The 14,641-nt window shown below is 41.2% G+C and overlaps 5 protein-coding genes across 11 annotated transcripts in view; 2 read left to right on the plus strand and 3 right to left on the minus strand.

Annotated features, from left to right (window-relative positions):
• iqank1 (IQ motif and ankyrin repeat containing 1) overlaps nt 1–14,641 on the plus strand; it is a 70,870-nt gene that overhangs the window by 13,181 nt on the left and 43,048 nt on the right. The window lies entirely within an intron of this gene.
• Nucleotides 1–14,641, minus strand: part of LOC110978797 (acyl-coenzyme A thioesterase 13-like) — a 78,798-nt gene that overhangs the window by 3,776 nt on the left and 60,381 nt on the right. The window lies entirely within an intron of this gene.
• On the plus strand, nt 1,904–5,309 carry LOC147796217 (monocarboxylate transporter 13-like). The gene is made up of 4 exons (XM_087148607.1): nt 1,904–2,035; nt 2,645–2,870; nt 3,585–3,728; nt 4,347–5,309. Exons 1-4 carry the CDS (start codon nt 1,955–1,957, stop codon nt 4,508–4,510), a joined length of 615 nt encoding a protein of 204 aa, XP_087004733.1. The 5' UTR covers nt 1,904–1,954; the 3' UTR covers nt 4,511–5,309.
• LOC147796218 (IQ motif and ankyrin repeat domain-containing protein 1-like) lies at nt 5,016–11,773 on the minus strand. Of its 3 annotated transcripts, none has more exons than XM_087148610.1 (6): nt 10,073–11,773; nt 9,653–9,765; nt 9,103–9,205; nt 8,381–8,515; nt 7,781–7,909; nt 5,016–6,365 (listed from the first exon to the last, which is right to left on the minus strand). In XM_087148610.1, the coding sequence occupies exons 2-6, from the start codon at nt 9,687–9,689 to the stop codon at nt 6,215–6,217; spliced, it is 555 nt and encodes a 184-aa protein (XP_087004736.1). In that variant the 5' UTR covers nt 9,690–9,765; nt 10,073–11,773; the 3' UTR covers nt 5,016–6,214. The 3 variants fall into 3 exon arrangements, with proteins under 3 accessions (XP_087004736.1, XP_087004735.1, XP_087004734.1); XM_087148609.1 differs by having other exon boundaries at nt 10,019–11,773; XM_087148608.1 differs by having other exon boundaries at nt 9,653–11,773.
• Nucleotides 11,917–14,641, minus strand: part of LOC147796219 (sacsin-like) — a 28,891-nt gene continuing 26,166 nt past the window's right edge. The window contains 3 exon segments of the mRNA XM_087148606.1: nt 11,917–14,527; nt 14,529–14,577; nt 14,580–14,639. Coding sequence (XP_087004732.1) covers nt 14,368–14,527; nt 14,529–14,577; nt 14,580–14,639 — 269 coding nt within the window. The 3' untranslated portion in view covers nt 11,917–14,367.

Raw genomic sequence — 14,641 nt, forward strand, 5'->3', positions numbered from 1 at the left:
AGGTTCAAGTTGACCTAGTAAAGAAAGAGGGAAGAAAAGCTGGAAGGAGATGCAAGGTTTGACCTAGAAAAGACTTTGACTTTTCCAATGGAAACTTTATTTCATTCCATTGAAATGAACAAAAATACAATAAGTTACAAGAAATTAGAATATTTACACATAAAAGATTTGTTAGAGATACAATATAAACGGTAACAACCGTCAACAGATGAAATTATTACAATCGAGAAGAAGACATGTAGGGTAAACAAAAGAGAAAAACAACAGCAGCAAAATTTAGTCAGGAACATTGTACAATACATGGGAGGAAATATACACTATTGACCAAGTAACTAATGAAAATATTCTATGTGGCTCGGGGGGGTGCTAGAAGGAGAGGTGGAGGGCCTGCGTCAGGAGGCAGAGGGACTACGGCCCTTGTCTCGCCGAGGCGAGCAGCTGCTCCGGACTCAGGCCGGGCTGAGAGAGGGGAGGTGGGAGAAGGGGCGGAGTAGGCTACCGGCATCTCTGGACGTGGGCAAATTTGCCCACTGCCGTGGCCAAGCTTCTGGAAGGGAAATGGGAGGGGGATAGAACAGTAATTAGATGAGCCTTTTTATCCTACGATTGACCACAGTAAAGAGGAGCCGTTAATATAACAATTATCTAAGATTTATAAACAAGGAAAAAGACACGTAAATAAGGTTGAAAACAGATGGCGTGAAAAACACAAATGAAGAATGAATACAAACAAGAAGTTACTAAATAATCATAAGAAGACCAAGAATCACAAATTAAAGTACAAAAAGATCATTAATTGGAAAAAATATACCAACAAGATCATTGACATTGAAATTGAAATGTAATCAAAAGTTTGTAATCAAGGACAGAAACAAACTGATGAACAAAAATAAATTAAACGAAAAGACATACAACAGAATTGTAAATGAGAATTAAACTAAAACAAAGGACTGACAGGGGTAAACGACTACACATTTTATCAGAGAGCACACTTGGATGAACAGAAATAAAATACGTATGTACGTTAAAGTAAGATAATCAAAAAAAAAGAAGGGGATACACAGAGAAAATTGTAAATACGAAGACAAGCTTTTCTAAATTTCCACACATTAGTTACTCGTTTAGTAGGTATAAACGAAGGCAGCATTGAAGGGAGGGGAGGGAAGAAGGGTAAAGGGAGGGAGGGAAAGGGGACTGGGGATCCCGGCATCACTGGTGTGGGCATCTTAGACGCCCACTGTCGGGAATCCCCGGTTGGGGAGTGGTAAGCCCGCCGAAGTTTTGAACAAAAGGTTTCCGAAATAAGGTGGTTTTTTTTAGTAATCTTGTAGTGTGGACACTGGGTAATGACTTGGGGCTTCGCCCATTACATTGTACATGTATATACCGGTACTTGAGCGCATAGGCCTATGCATCTTTCAAATTTGGGACTTTTACTTTGGTAAAGTGCCAACGAATGTTGTATATCGTTTGTAAACCCTATCTAGGTACCCTTCTGCTAACACCGATTTTAGAAGCCGTTTTGTCTGTCGTTAGGTGGCGTCAAACCCTTCAAGTTCAGGCAATCGTGATCTTCGTGATCTGTCTGCCGCTCGCCGTCGTCTTCAAGACTCCATCGCTGCGTCCCACTCGGCTGGACAGTGTAGCCGAAGACGCGGGCACCCCAGCCGAGCAGGAGAAGCTGAACATGATGAAGGTGGGCGGGGCCCCGTCGGCAGAGGGTGACGAGAACAGCAACCGGAAGACGGAGCTTGACGGTGAGGAGGACGCATGCTTGGAACCGGACTTGGCTCAGGATCAGTGATCCGGAGACTGTGCCTCACCGGACGGTAATGAGGAGCACGAGGCAAACTCTCTTACCGAACCCGTTAACTCGTCCGAGAAGACTGTTGAAGACAGTGAGGGAGGGGGAAGGCAGAGGTACCCAAACACGTGGCAGAAGTACGTGAGGTTGATGAAGGACCCAAGGCATGCGTTTTTCTTCCTGGCCACCCTTGCAACAGCCCTCTCGGTCACATTTAATGGAATAAACTTGGTAAGACGTAGAGAAATACCGACGAAACAGACATTGGCTGAGAAAAGACAAAGTCATTTCTCCGTATCAGATGCACCTGTCGTGTTAGCGGTGAAATGATGGAGATTGTGATTAGTGGGAAGTTGGTGGTGTAAGATTGAATTGTTGTGGTGGAGACGAAGCTTGACATAAAACTAGTCACAGCACCTAATCCAGCAAAAATGAGACCAAGAGGTCCCCCTCCCCACGTGTACAATCGCTTCACACACTATAGACTATTGTTACCTAAAACATCCCCTCTAGATGTCGGAAAAGAAATCCTCAGATTCCAGTGAGACAATGACCAACACGGCGGGAGGGGGGTTCTCTCCGTCTCATACCTTGCTTCATATGACAACACCAGTGACAAGTAACGGGATGAACAATGGCCAAGGCATGTTTTGCTAGTTTTGACCTGAATGTTGGTTGGAGGTGTTGTGTTGGTCTCAATACCGTAAAATCGGTGCTGGCGACGGAGTTTTTATGGCAAACGGTTAGACAAACGAGGATGACGATTACGATAAAGATGATATTGTCGTGCTAGCAAAAGTATGCTTTCAAGCGTTCTTGTCTTTACTTAATCCCAAACAGATTAGCTGTATGACAGTAGGTGGCATCCCAGAATCTACTGCGGCCTTGCTGATCACGTTGATGTGCATCGTTGATTTGGTCTCCCGTTTCTTCTTTGCATTTACCGGGGACTCTCTCCCGTTCCAGCGGATCTTTCTCCTCGCCGTGGGATCCGCGTTCGGGGCCGCGGGATCATTCCTGCTGACGAGGGGAACGTCGTTGTGGATCTTCGCCCTCTATGCCGTTGGTAAGTGCCACAGATGTCAAGTTTGTGGATGCCTCAGGAAGTCTTGGCTTCAGTTTTCTGGGGTGCTCTGGTATCCAGACCACCAAATATGGTAATTCATGCAATGGCACGCGCACGGCAAATGTAAGAGGTCCAGTTCACGCCGTGCTGAGTTGGGATGTTGTGGCATTAAATCCTATTGCTGTCATGGCAGCTTCTCAAGTATGTTACGTGAACGAGCGGTCAGTCTTCCCAAATCTTTGGAAGAGTGGTTGCAAAAATATTATTTTAAACAGCAGGTCCTAGCTACGACTTTTATAGGTAGTTAGAAGAGGGTTATACTTTTTGAGACAAGACTTGCACTTTACAATAAAGCGGCATGTAATACTAATTTCGTTTACCTGTTTTCTGAGCACACCAGGAGTTGAGATTGTCTGTACCTGAAATATTGGGATATTGACTGTCTACATTTTGTACAAATACATGTGTTTTCATTATAGCGCTAGGCCTACATGCAGAACCTTTCCTTTTTATTCTTAGCTGTGATTGCGCATTGATGTCACAATTTGAAGTATGAAGAGTCGATCAACAAGAATCGACCATCGAGAATCGATCATTTGACAGGTTTCCTGTCAAATGATTATATCAAGCAGTAACTTTCGTCGCTTTTTGATGAATGCATAAGTCCAGTCCTTCGCTCTTATTGTTTAAAAAATCTCTACGTTCATCCTCAAGTTGCAGGGTTTGTGCGTTCCATAGCCTTCGGCCTTGGCTGGGCTTGTGTTGTCGACCTCTTCGGCGCTGATAGGACAGTGGAGACGCTGACGTCAGTTCAAATCTCGTACGGGATTGGCGGTTTACTGGCTTCCTCTGTAGCAGGTAATTCTTGCTCTTGCTATGCGCTTCTCCACTATGTTGCTTATTGCATACAAAGCATGTTTATAATTTAGTGGTATCAACGTCTTTGCTTGGGCCCTTGCGCCAGGGCAAATCCATGCTTAGAAAGGTCAGACTTCAGATCAGAGACCGTTATGGGTATGGTCGGCATGACCAGTCGTCCAGCCTTGATCGGTCGCTACATGCCACCTCGTATGTATAACTTACAGCCAATACCCAAATCGGATCGCCAAATATGTACAAACTTTCCATTTTTCAAAAAAAAAATACACCACAGAGTGTCATATAGCACTTCATGTCGCAACTCGATACGGCCTTGACCCTTTGAACTCTTCCGATTTGGAAAGTAACAGCCTGGATGTATTTCAACAGATCTTTATGAATGCAAATGCAGGGTAAATTTATGCCGTCTTCGGTGTAAATGTTTTATGATAACTGTAAAACAACTAAGTGTGGTGTCATGTTCACATTTCCTTAAAATTGAATTTGGCATGCGCCCCTCTGCAAACCACATCTGGGAACGATTGGAGAGTGAGACCTCGAAGTATTATATTCGATCTGCCTCTGATAATAAGGTAAATCCTTCATTCGCTCACGCAGGCCTTAGCTACGACCTCACGGGCACCTACCAGACCACGCACTTCATATGCATGGGACTGTGGGCATTGTCGAGCCTATGCTACGCCGTCGTGCACCAGTGGAGTCGAATCACTTCCTGCAGGCCGAAAGTCAACCGACCGTCACATCTTGCCACTTTGAATTAAAACACACTGTATTCGGAACTTTTGTACGTCTGATAAAGACGATGGCAACATTTTGGAGCCACGTTGGTGGCAGCTACAGTATTACTAATTCATGCCAAAGTATAACATTTAAAATATAACACTGGTGAACTTTGTTTAAACTGTTTGGGGACACACGGGCTGTGCAACCGTTCGGGTACATGTACCTAAAATCGATGTTGTGTTTGCGACTTCTCTTACAATGTATCTACGTTAGTACTGATTGGTATGGGTATATGAGAGAGCACGCAGTGTGCATGGCCTAGGGTAGGAGGTATGATTGGTTGCAGCCTTGGGTAAGTCACTTGTATAGTCTCATTGTTTCTCTCCGTCTAAGGGCGGGTACCTTTTCGAGAGTAGAGATGGTTCTCGGCTTCTCAAGGGACAGCACTGAGCTTGATGCTTCCCGTGGAGTTGAAGGTGGTTTAGGGAATATTTATAGGGCTGGTGGGCAGTTATAATTACGATAAAGCACTGAAGAACCAGCTGTGATGGATATGTCTGTTTATTATTTTATTTGCTCTCATGAACATCCAGTTAAGTTGCTGAAAATTGAGAAACGCTGAACTTTCAATCATGCTGTGCCAGTGTAGCGTTTGGCATTTTCTTTCAATAACATTGCTAACTTAAACTGTATGTATGTAACTGTATGGGTTTTTTATTCCAATGCCAAATAGTATAGTCATGGCAAAAGTGTGAATGAAATAAAACAAGACGAAGCTTCGATGCTAGTTATTCCAGCATAAAAATAAAATTGCCACTGAGAAGGTTGAAAGTTAAATTTTAGATTTTCTTTTGTCGTTGATTTTTGTCTCAGTTGTTGATAGTAGAATAGAGATATCTGCAGTAAGCTTTTTTTTAGATTACAAATATTTGGGAGAGAACAGTGTCTTCCTGAAATGACATCACAACCACAGCATCCTCGTTTGTCACAGAAAAGGTGGAAAATTTGAAATTTTAAAAGCAATAGTATTAACTAAGAAACGGTGTGTCAATCATTTAAAAACAACAATTTGTGTAAAAGAGCGTTTTCTCATAAACCCTTTAATATGTTGAAACGATGAACACAATCTGGTTGTTGACTAACATTGTCGTGAGGTTGATTTTTTAACTCTTCTGGATGGCAAAAAATACCGTGTGGCCATTTGTCCCAACAAATACGTCATGAACATTTGATTCTAGTCCTGCATTTCCAAATATTGTCCCAAACGGTTTTGTTCAAGACCAGCCTCATTTTGACTTTTATTTATTTATGACCATAAATTAATGAAAATAGATTTGAAATAGGCCCTAATGATAACCAGCGCTTCCTTTAGCTGTAGGAACATAAAATAGGTGTATTTACCCCATGGTCTGCGCACCTTATTGTTTCAAGTGTTTTTTTTTTTACGGTTTGGTACAATTTTTTTGCCATATTTTCTAAGGATGGCAGTCACTGATTAAAAAAACCTTAATAAAGTCGTTTTTATGGAAAGAGAACACAACCACTCGTAGAATTTGTCTGCTTTATTGCTGGTTATTGGTATCAAATATCTTTGTACTCCAAAGCTATTTATATTTCAAACTAGTCATCTTAAAACAGAAGAAAATATTCGGCTCATGGAAGGGATTGCCGGAGAATGTTGCGTCCCGCCTGTTCTAGTCTAACCATGTTTCTGAGGAAGAAAGACCTCTCATCTTGTGGTGTCAATTGATCTCGATCACGAATGTCTTTATCCGCAGTGGAGACGGGGGAGCTATCTTGGTGGTAATTACAAACAGGAAGTTGTCGACCTCCGACAGGAAGCAATCCGCCTTAAACTCTGGGCCATCCGTGTCTTTGACCAGGGACAGGTACCTGTTTGTGAATGTGGGGTCAAGGGAAGAGGAGCGAAACAGGAACTGTGTTAATGCGAAACCTTGCGTTATTGTTTGGGATCCCTCTGTCCACATGGACAAAGAGGCTTTGCGTGGTAGCCATCTTGCAGGGAAGTTCTTTTGTTCCACAGGGAACATCCTTTGTGCATACCCTGTGGAACTAAAGCACTAGCCTGCAAGATGGCAGCCGCGTAAACCCTCTAATGAGTCGTTCCCAAAGACATTTCCACACAATAAATTATAGATAATTCAAAGAAAACTCCCAAAGAGTCAGAGAAATTGTGTCAATCAATGCCCTCCCAAGCTTTCCTTCTGACGACGTCTTTAAGAAGGGCACTCGGTGTTAGGTTTAACCATGGAGCTATTATACACGTGTTTAGTACTTCCATGGTTTAACATGTTCCATCCTTCGTACTTCATAGAGGTGACATGTAAACCTTTAACCCCCTAAAGTCCGCTGAAAATCATATCGAAATTGCTGGGCCGAAACTTTTGAATTAATCTTTACTTCGGTGTACTGAGTAAAAACAGGCAAGGAAAGTCAAAAAGGAAAAGTATGATCGGTGCTGGGGACTACAAAAAATTCGGAAACGAGAAGAAAGTTTGCAGGCCTATCACTGTGAATTTTCTTTACAAAATGTGGCCAAAATCTGCTTTACACTGTAACCATCTCAATGAAGCTGATGTAACTGCAAGTACATGCACGTATAGAAATTTCCATGTACATTATTTATGTTTCTGGAGCGCATGATGTCATGGGGGATCTTAGCCTTTTGGCCTTTTGCAGTACAGCTTACAGTCAGCGTGAAATGCCCGGCGCCAGCGCTTAGCTATATCCCTACAGAATTCGGGCTGATGTCTGAACGCAGCAGAGTGGGACCTGCAGTACACTGTCAAAAGAATTTACCCCTCGGCAAAATATTTCAAATTTGGACGAAATAATCACGGCGTTTCAGAATAGTGCGCCTCCAAGAGATTGCAACGAGTTGACCGATCACAGTGCGCAAAATCTGTCGGCCAAATGCGCGTCTGGAACGGGTCGTCAGATTTCGCGCCTTGTGACTGGTCGACGCGTCGCAAACTCTTGGAGGCGCACTGCTTTGAATCGGCCCTATTGTGAAAGACCAGTGTTAGAGTCGAGTACAGCACAGTGAATCTTTCCACATCATCATTTCATCTTTTTTCCCAAGACCATTAGTAGCTGGGCGAACAAAGGACCGCTTGGGTCACACTCCATCCGAATAGCTTGCCACTTTGGCTTCAAACCGGATGACTTATGAATGACTCGAGAAGGGTTCTTGTTGGTCTTGTGGAGACTCTACAACAACATGTGTTAAAAACCATCAGTGCATCATCATGATGTATAAGTCACACTTATTATTTACGCATGCTCACTTTTCATTCTTCATGATCTCCTTGGAGAGGATATCATCCATCAGTCCCTTCTGGACTTCGTCGAATTTCGTCACGCAGACGTCGAAAAGGTCCGAGTCCTCTAGATCAAGAACCAGAGGCTTCCCGTATCTGATGAAGGAAGAAAGACAGCATCTTATCCCCTCTGAAAGAAAGTAGTTTGTTAGTACCTTATACACTGCTTGCGCTGAAATCTGAAGCGCCCACAAGGACATACATGTATATGGAGGAATTGGTGAATGGGAGAGGGGAATGGCTGGCCATGACTAACCCCTCCCCCAAAAGGGCGATTTTTTAACAGTATGAAAAAGGCAATTGGAGCACATTTACTACTAAGTTCTTTTCCAAAGTGTATGACACGCCCCAAACTCTAGCCTTATCCCCTGAAAAGCGCATGATATTGTTTATAAAGAAATTCCTAAATTCCAAGGCCACCTTCAACTTCTCCCCTCCCCCCCACAGAATTTGGGTCAGGACCCACCCTTGTGCAGAGTTAGACTTGCGTTCAAATTAGGTGGGATGTCAAACGCTCTGCTTCAAGATTTAGGAGCTTCGAGAATTTACAGCTCGACAACAGTTTACCTCAATCCTGCCAGCACAGCCCGCCGGATGGTGTTCGGCACAAGGTCATTCGGAGTTCTAGCATTGAGCAGGATGGCGTCTCGATACTTGAGGAAGGTGGCTGCGTTGCCAGTCGGGTCTAACACCACCGGCCATCTGCACAAGGGTCGAGCTAACCGGTCAGAAAATGATAGAAGCCCCAAGGAGGAGGTCCGCGGTAGTGGACCTACTTCTGGCCCTTGAGCCCGCTTTCAAAGGAGTGTATAATCTATAGATCTATATCTATCTTTTGATTATAAGTACGTAATGATCACCATTTTGTACGGCTGCATGTATAGCCTAAACGTACGTAACTCTTGGTTGTAGTTTCTCACTTCATTTGAATCTCAGGATTTGATGACTCGATTGCAACCTCTGCATACAGTGTTGGGAGAACCCACAGAAGCTGATAGAAAATCTGTCTACATTGCTCTTCCATTTTTGTCTTTCATAGCCTGCAATGAGTGCTTCAACAAGGGTTTCAAATTGGAAGTGGTCATTGTTTTGTTAGTAAGCAACATAATTCTGTCTTAAATAACTGTGGTGTACAAACAAATTGCTTGCGAGGGAATAGTCTTAACACCTGTCACTGATGTTACAGTCAGTAGGACCAATGAACAAGCGCCCTCTTCCAGTTTTGCCTGAACCCAATAGAAAGAACATTCTGGGTTAACAGTGGATACTAATTCTATGGTATTTCCTACCTTCCAGATTTTTTGTAGCTTGCTTCATTACACAGTAATTCATTGCTGAAGTCACTGAACTTTATTGATACCCTGAGATCTGAAGACTTCTCAACTGGCACATCTGCACTAAACAAAGACACATGTATGACACCTCACAACTGTTTTTGCTAGTTTTTTGGGCATTATGGTTTTTATATTCGGTTGATAGTTTTCGCTTCGGGGGAGCTGTTTTGACTTTTTTTGTTATTTGGCGTTTTTAGCTACTTCATTTCAGGGATTAGGGTATGTTGAGGACTCTGTACTTGTGCACTTTGTATTTGGCATATAATTATACAGTATTTCTACTAACTTACATCCTAAAAAAATATTCATTGTGTTGGTGACGGGAAGGCAAAAACAACATGTGGTAAAGCGGTGTACTTTTGAATAAAGTACAATAACAAATTTGGAGAGTTGTTACCTCGGTCTTGGTTGAAATCTTACGAAAACGTGCAGCAGCGATACATAAAAAACAATTCGGGAAATAATTTCTCACGAATAAAAGGAAGTATGAATTTTGTTATATAACCTTTCTTAGTCGAAGCTGCTGATTTTTTTGGAGGCATGTTGTGCACTGTTCTCCCTCTTGGTGTTAAGGCTAGGTAGTTTGATTGATGACACTAAATTATCTTCTTACTTGAGCTAATGAGGACAGAGAAAGACAATTAATGTGCTCTGTAACGACCAACTCGATCAGTTTTCTGTAGGACAATGCGGATCAAGAGTTGACCAATACAGTGAGTCTGCATCGGGTTTTACTGCGCATCATACCAGTCAATCAACTGGTTTACTTTCATTCAGTTCCAAATTGCGTGTACTAAAGACAGGCCTACTTGATGTTGATTTTATGCCCCCTTCATAATTAATCCAATCCTTCAGTTTCATTTAATCTTACCTCACTTCAGAAGGCGAATCTCAACACCTTCAGCAATATTACTGTTGTACTTACAGTTAAAACAGCTTCATGAGTTACCCAGGCAGCACAAGAAATGTGTGTGACTTCTTGTCTGATCAGAGGACGTGCTGAAGCGGCAAACATGCACGCATGCCTAGCTCATTTTAGTGTCCTGATATAAAGTAAACACCAAGACAACGTTTCTATTTGTACAACTACGGAGCTATACAACTCAAACAGAATAGGGTTCTTCACTTTCTTTTTAAGTGCTCCATGTTCGTTTGCAGTGCAACTACCCCATTACGAAACACTTACTAATCAATACTAAGCCTAATCGCGAAACCTGGATAATCGATGGCTATATGACTGTAAAGTTTTTCTTATTTTTTTGGAGAGAGTGGCAGTCTGCAGGAAATGGGCGCAAGGGGTATATGGGTGGACGATATCCATTGACCTTGAGGTGGATAACCTTGGTCCGCTTTCCTTTTTTTTTTTGCGGGGGACTTGTCCAAACCCCAACACTGATTTGTTGATAGGTCGATTGCAGTGGCAAAAATATTGCCTATGGACCCCAAAAGCCTTACTTCATCAGTCGGAAATAAATGTTCGAAGTGTTCTTTGCTGGACGCTATACTAATTTTCCCCTTTACCTATTAGCAATATGAAAACAATAACAAGTCCAATTTGAACAGAGAAAATATCGAGGCATTCACTTAGGAAACACAGAGTTTTTCAGACTAGTCAAAAAAGAGTCTGTGCGGCATAGAGTGTAAAGAGGCCCCGGCATGTCCACATACCAAATTCTTCCGAGGACAAAATTTCAATGTATGCGACAATCGTGGTTTCGGTTTCATGCAGACCTCTATGAATGCAACTCGTACGTCCATGTCAGCCATGCAAGGAAACACTGTCTTTAACTAAACTCCGAGCTGAATAGGTATTAGTACAGCATCAAAGCAACAGGAAAAGATTCGAACAAGTTGGCAGTCGCTTCCTTAAAAAAGAGAAAGAGAAAAAGAATCACAAATCTAGGCCTGATTGCTGGAATTGTAACGTTACACATGAATCTTGGACAGCTTACCTGTATGGATAGCAAGGTCGCTATACTGACAATGCAGGGTGGCATTTGATGTTTTTGTTTGATTTGGTTTGTAATTGGTTCAGTTTTATCGCTTTGGGTTTGTTTTCGACAGTCCTTGGACAATATAGGTTGAAATTTGCAGGCTGTGAATAACCTCGAAAATCTAGACAATAAAATATTTCACAGCTTTGTAAGTCACAATATTTCCTCATATTTTGATCATTTTCCTTTCAATTGCTGCAAAGTTAAGCAAATGACTCGAATTTACGGCAGAATTAACCTATAGTCTTGAAACCCATTGCCACTTTGAAAGTAGCTACGGACCTACTACACAGTGTGCAAATTAGGCAGGTGTGTTTTGTCCGAATTTCTGAAAAATACGAGCTCGCAGTCCTGCCAGAAGCTTCCACTTTTCGTTTTTACACCCCCAGTTGACTGGCCCTTAAGTAGTAAAAAAGAATTTTGGCCTGCAACCTCAGCAATGGCTAGTGGTGGATGTGGAAATTCTTAACCCAGACTTTGTTGCATTGGGAGATAGAATTTCATGGAAACACAAGAGAAGCTTTAACACCGAAAAAAAAAACCAAACAATTACAAATGGTAAGAAGTGTCCGATTTCCTTAGAATCCATGAAAAAAATGTCCAACGGGAGCCGTTTAGTTCAAACCAAAGAAACAAATTTCTAGACTGCAACATATTGGAAGGACTTATGACTTGTGAGCGGTGGACGTACAGTATACCTTGATGATCTCGAGTGGGACTCAGGAGTGTTAGAGATTGAGCCTACTTCAACACACAATCTACAGCAAACCAAATGTCACTGCAAACCAAAACTCAACACTGTATTGTTAAATCAACTCCCTAAAGATAACAGGAGATTAAAAATACTCAAAAGAATGGTATGATAGTAATGATGCAACTAAATCTCTACGATTATTTAAATTTAAACCACATTGTTCCGTCACACTAAACAAAACTTCAACATTCTGAGATATCCAATTAAAGAAACAACACACATGCAGATTTCTGACTGAACTGAACTACTATGATGTTTTTAAACACACTTCTTGAAGTGAAAATATTGGATTTTTTTAACATACATGTAATTGTACATGAATTTAAACACTTAACTGGATTGAATTTTTAATTATCACTGCAGGTCAAACAATGCATGGATATTTGCTATTGTACATGGCATGATTTTTTTCAATTCACTACTGTCCTTGATTTACACACAAACAATTACTTGGTTTATTCACTGAATGTGAATAGAGTTTTACGCCTTCTGTAGTTCTGCAGAATCTTAAAGAACACCGGCTCTTGAGGCAAACCTAAGTTATATCACATTTCAATCAAACAGTGTAATTTGTCAACCGTCACTCTTTTGCACATTATGTATAAAATGGTATACTCTTCTGACAATGACCTCGGTGATTTTCAGAATAATTTGCAGAAGAATTATCTTTTCTGTGAATGATACTCTTATCAAGGTTGAAATTATTTTATCTCTTTTAAAGCAAAAATTACTTTACATTCAAAATAATGACAGAACGTGTTTAAACTGAACTACCGTATGCGGGCTATCCATCGACTACTTTAACTTTAAATCGTTTCTTGGGTATACCACGATGCCAACGACGTCTATACTTACACGAAGAACCACTGACGTAAGTCATCATACATCATCAAATAACATATGTTAATCACTTGCTTGATACATCGTTGATATCTCCATAAGATGGCAAAATGGTATTTGCATTCAATCACTCACTGAAAATCTCAGTTTTAAATTCACCAACAAATAGTCGGTTACCTGTATTCTGCAAAGCTCGGTCTACTCTACATCTAGAGTTGTTACAATCGTTATATAATTTTAATTGAATCACATAATAAAAGCCAATACCCGTGGAAGAGGTGACTTTTTAAGTAATTCGCAACTGCAAGAGATACTTTTCCATGCACAAGCAGAATACATCAAACACATCTTAAAACAGACCCATTCATACCACTTGCAGATTGTTTTTAGAATGAATTTGTATAATAGTGTTCAAGACACAGCGATGACACATTAAGCCAACATTATGCACGCGATACTTCAGTAGAGGTTTTCATTAACTGGGCTCTAGAGTGATTTTTCCCACACCATGCACGATGTGTGGAAAACACCGTTGAAGCCCATTAGGTATTAATGATTCATGTATTCTTTATCACTTCATATCCTATTCCATGTTTCAACATATATATAATTATACGTTTCTGAGAATATAACTGGATCAAATTTTTAATTATCACTGCCTGTCAGATATATATAATGATTGGAATTGCTTTTTGTATAAAGCATGAACTTTTTCACCCCACTACTTTCCTTGATACAACCAGTTAGTGTACAATTTGTTTGTTTATTTATTGAGCTTTGATAATGTTTAACCGTAAAAACTAATAGAATTCCTGATGCGCTTTTCTGCGCTGAAAACACAAATACCGAATTGACACGCCTAGTAAAATCTACCAAACCAATATCGAAAATTAATGTGCCAAACTTCAGCCCCAGCACCAGTATATATAGAACAAAAACACTCCCCGCCTATGGAAACAATTAAAGTCTGCGCTAGTGCTGGAAATCGTTACCTTTTATCCGCAGCAAGTATTTACATGTTGCAAATTTTGCTTATGTAACAAACTTCGAGAAGATCTTCATATGTCTAAAATATTTATGTAACGCGATACGCAGACAATATTTATCCATCCTCAAACGAAACAAAAATAACTTTGAAAACCCATCAACTTCTTGGTAAGAGTCACAAAATGCGAAAACATGCCCGAATATCTACGCATACTCCCGAGGCGAATATAAAAAACTTTAATAGAATTCACTTGATTACAAAACTACGAAATGGAAAACGAAAAAACACACCCCGCCCCCCAAAATAAACAAACACCCCAACAAACAAACACACACACACCCACACACCAGCCAACAAACAAACAAACAACCCAACACCCCAACAAACAAACAAACAACCCCAACACCCCCAACAAACAAACAAACAAAACAAACAAACACCCCAACACCCCAAGAAACAAATAAACAAACACACCAACAACCCAACAAACAAACAAACAACCCCCCCCAAAAAAAAAAAAACACCATTAAGGTCTTACAGGAAAATTAACTTGCAGTCTGAATTGATGCACATGTAGTAAAAGACTGTTTGGGCAGAATATACAACAGCAGATTCTGAAGGGAGCATCATATACACGCAACACTTTATTCTTCCCTGTCGCTATTAACCTCCCATTCCCAACTGGCGGCTGTTTCGTGGCGATCTATCTCCTGTTTGACGAATTTAAACGTCTCAGTAGTACGTTCTTGACCGGGGTTCTTATCAAGATGCAATTTACAAAAACAGTGCAATGCTCTCTTCTGTGGGCAGGGCCATGGCTTCGCTAACCTCTCTCTCAATCTGTTCTCTGTCTCTCTGGGGTCTGCTGGAGGAGTGTTATCTAACGATCCTCCGTCATCCGCTCCCTTTAATTGGAAA

The sequence above is a fragment of the Acanthaster planci genome, linkage group LG18 (assembly GCF_054643075.1).
Source record: "Acanthaster planci isolate LZ-2023a linkage group LG18, COTS_SCS, whole genome shotgun sequence".
Lineage (NCBI taxonomy): Eukaryota > Metazoa > Echinodermata > Asteroidea > Valvatida > Acanthasteridae > Acanthaster > Acanthaster planci.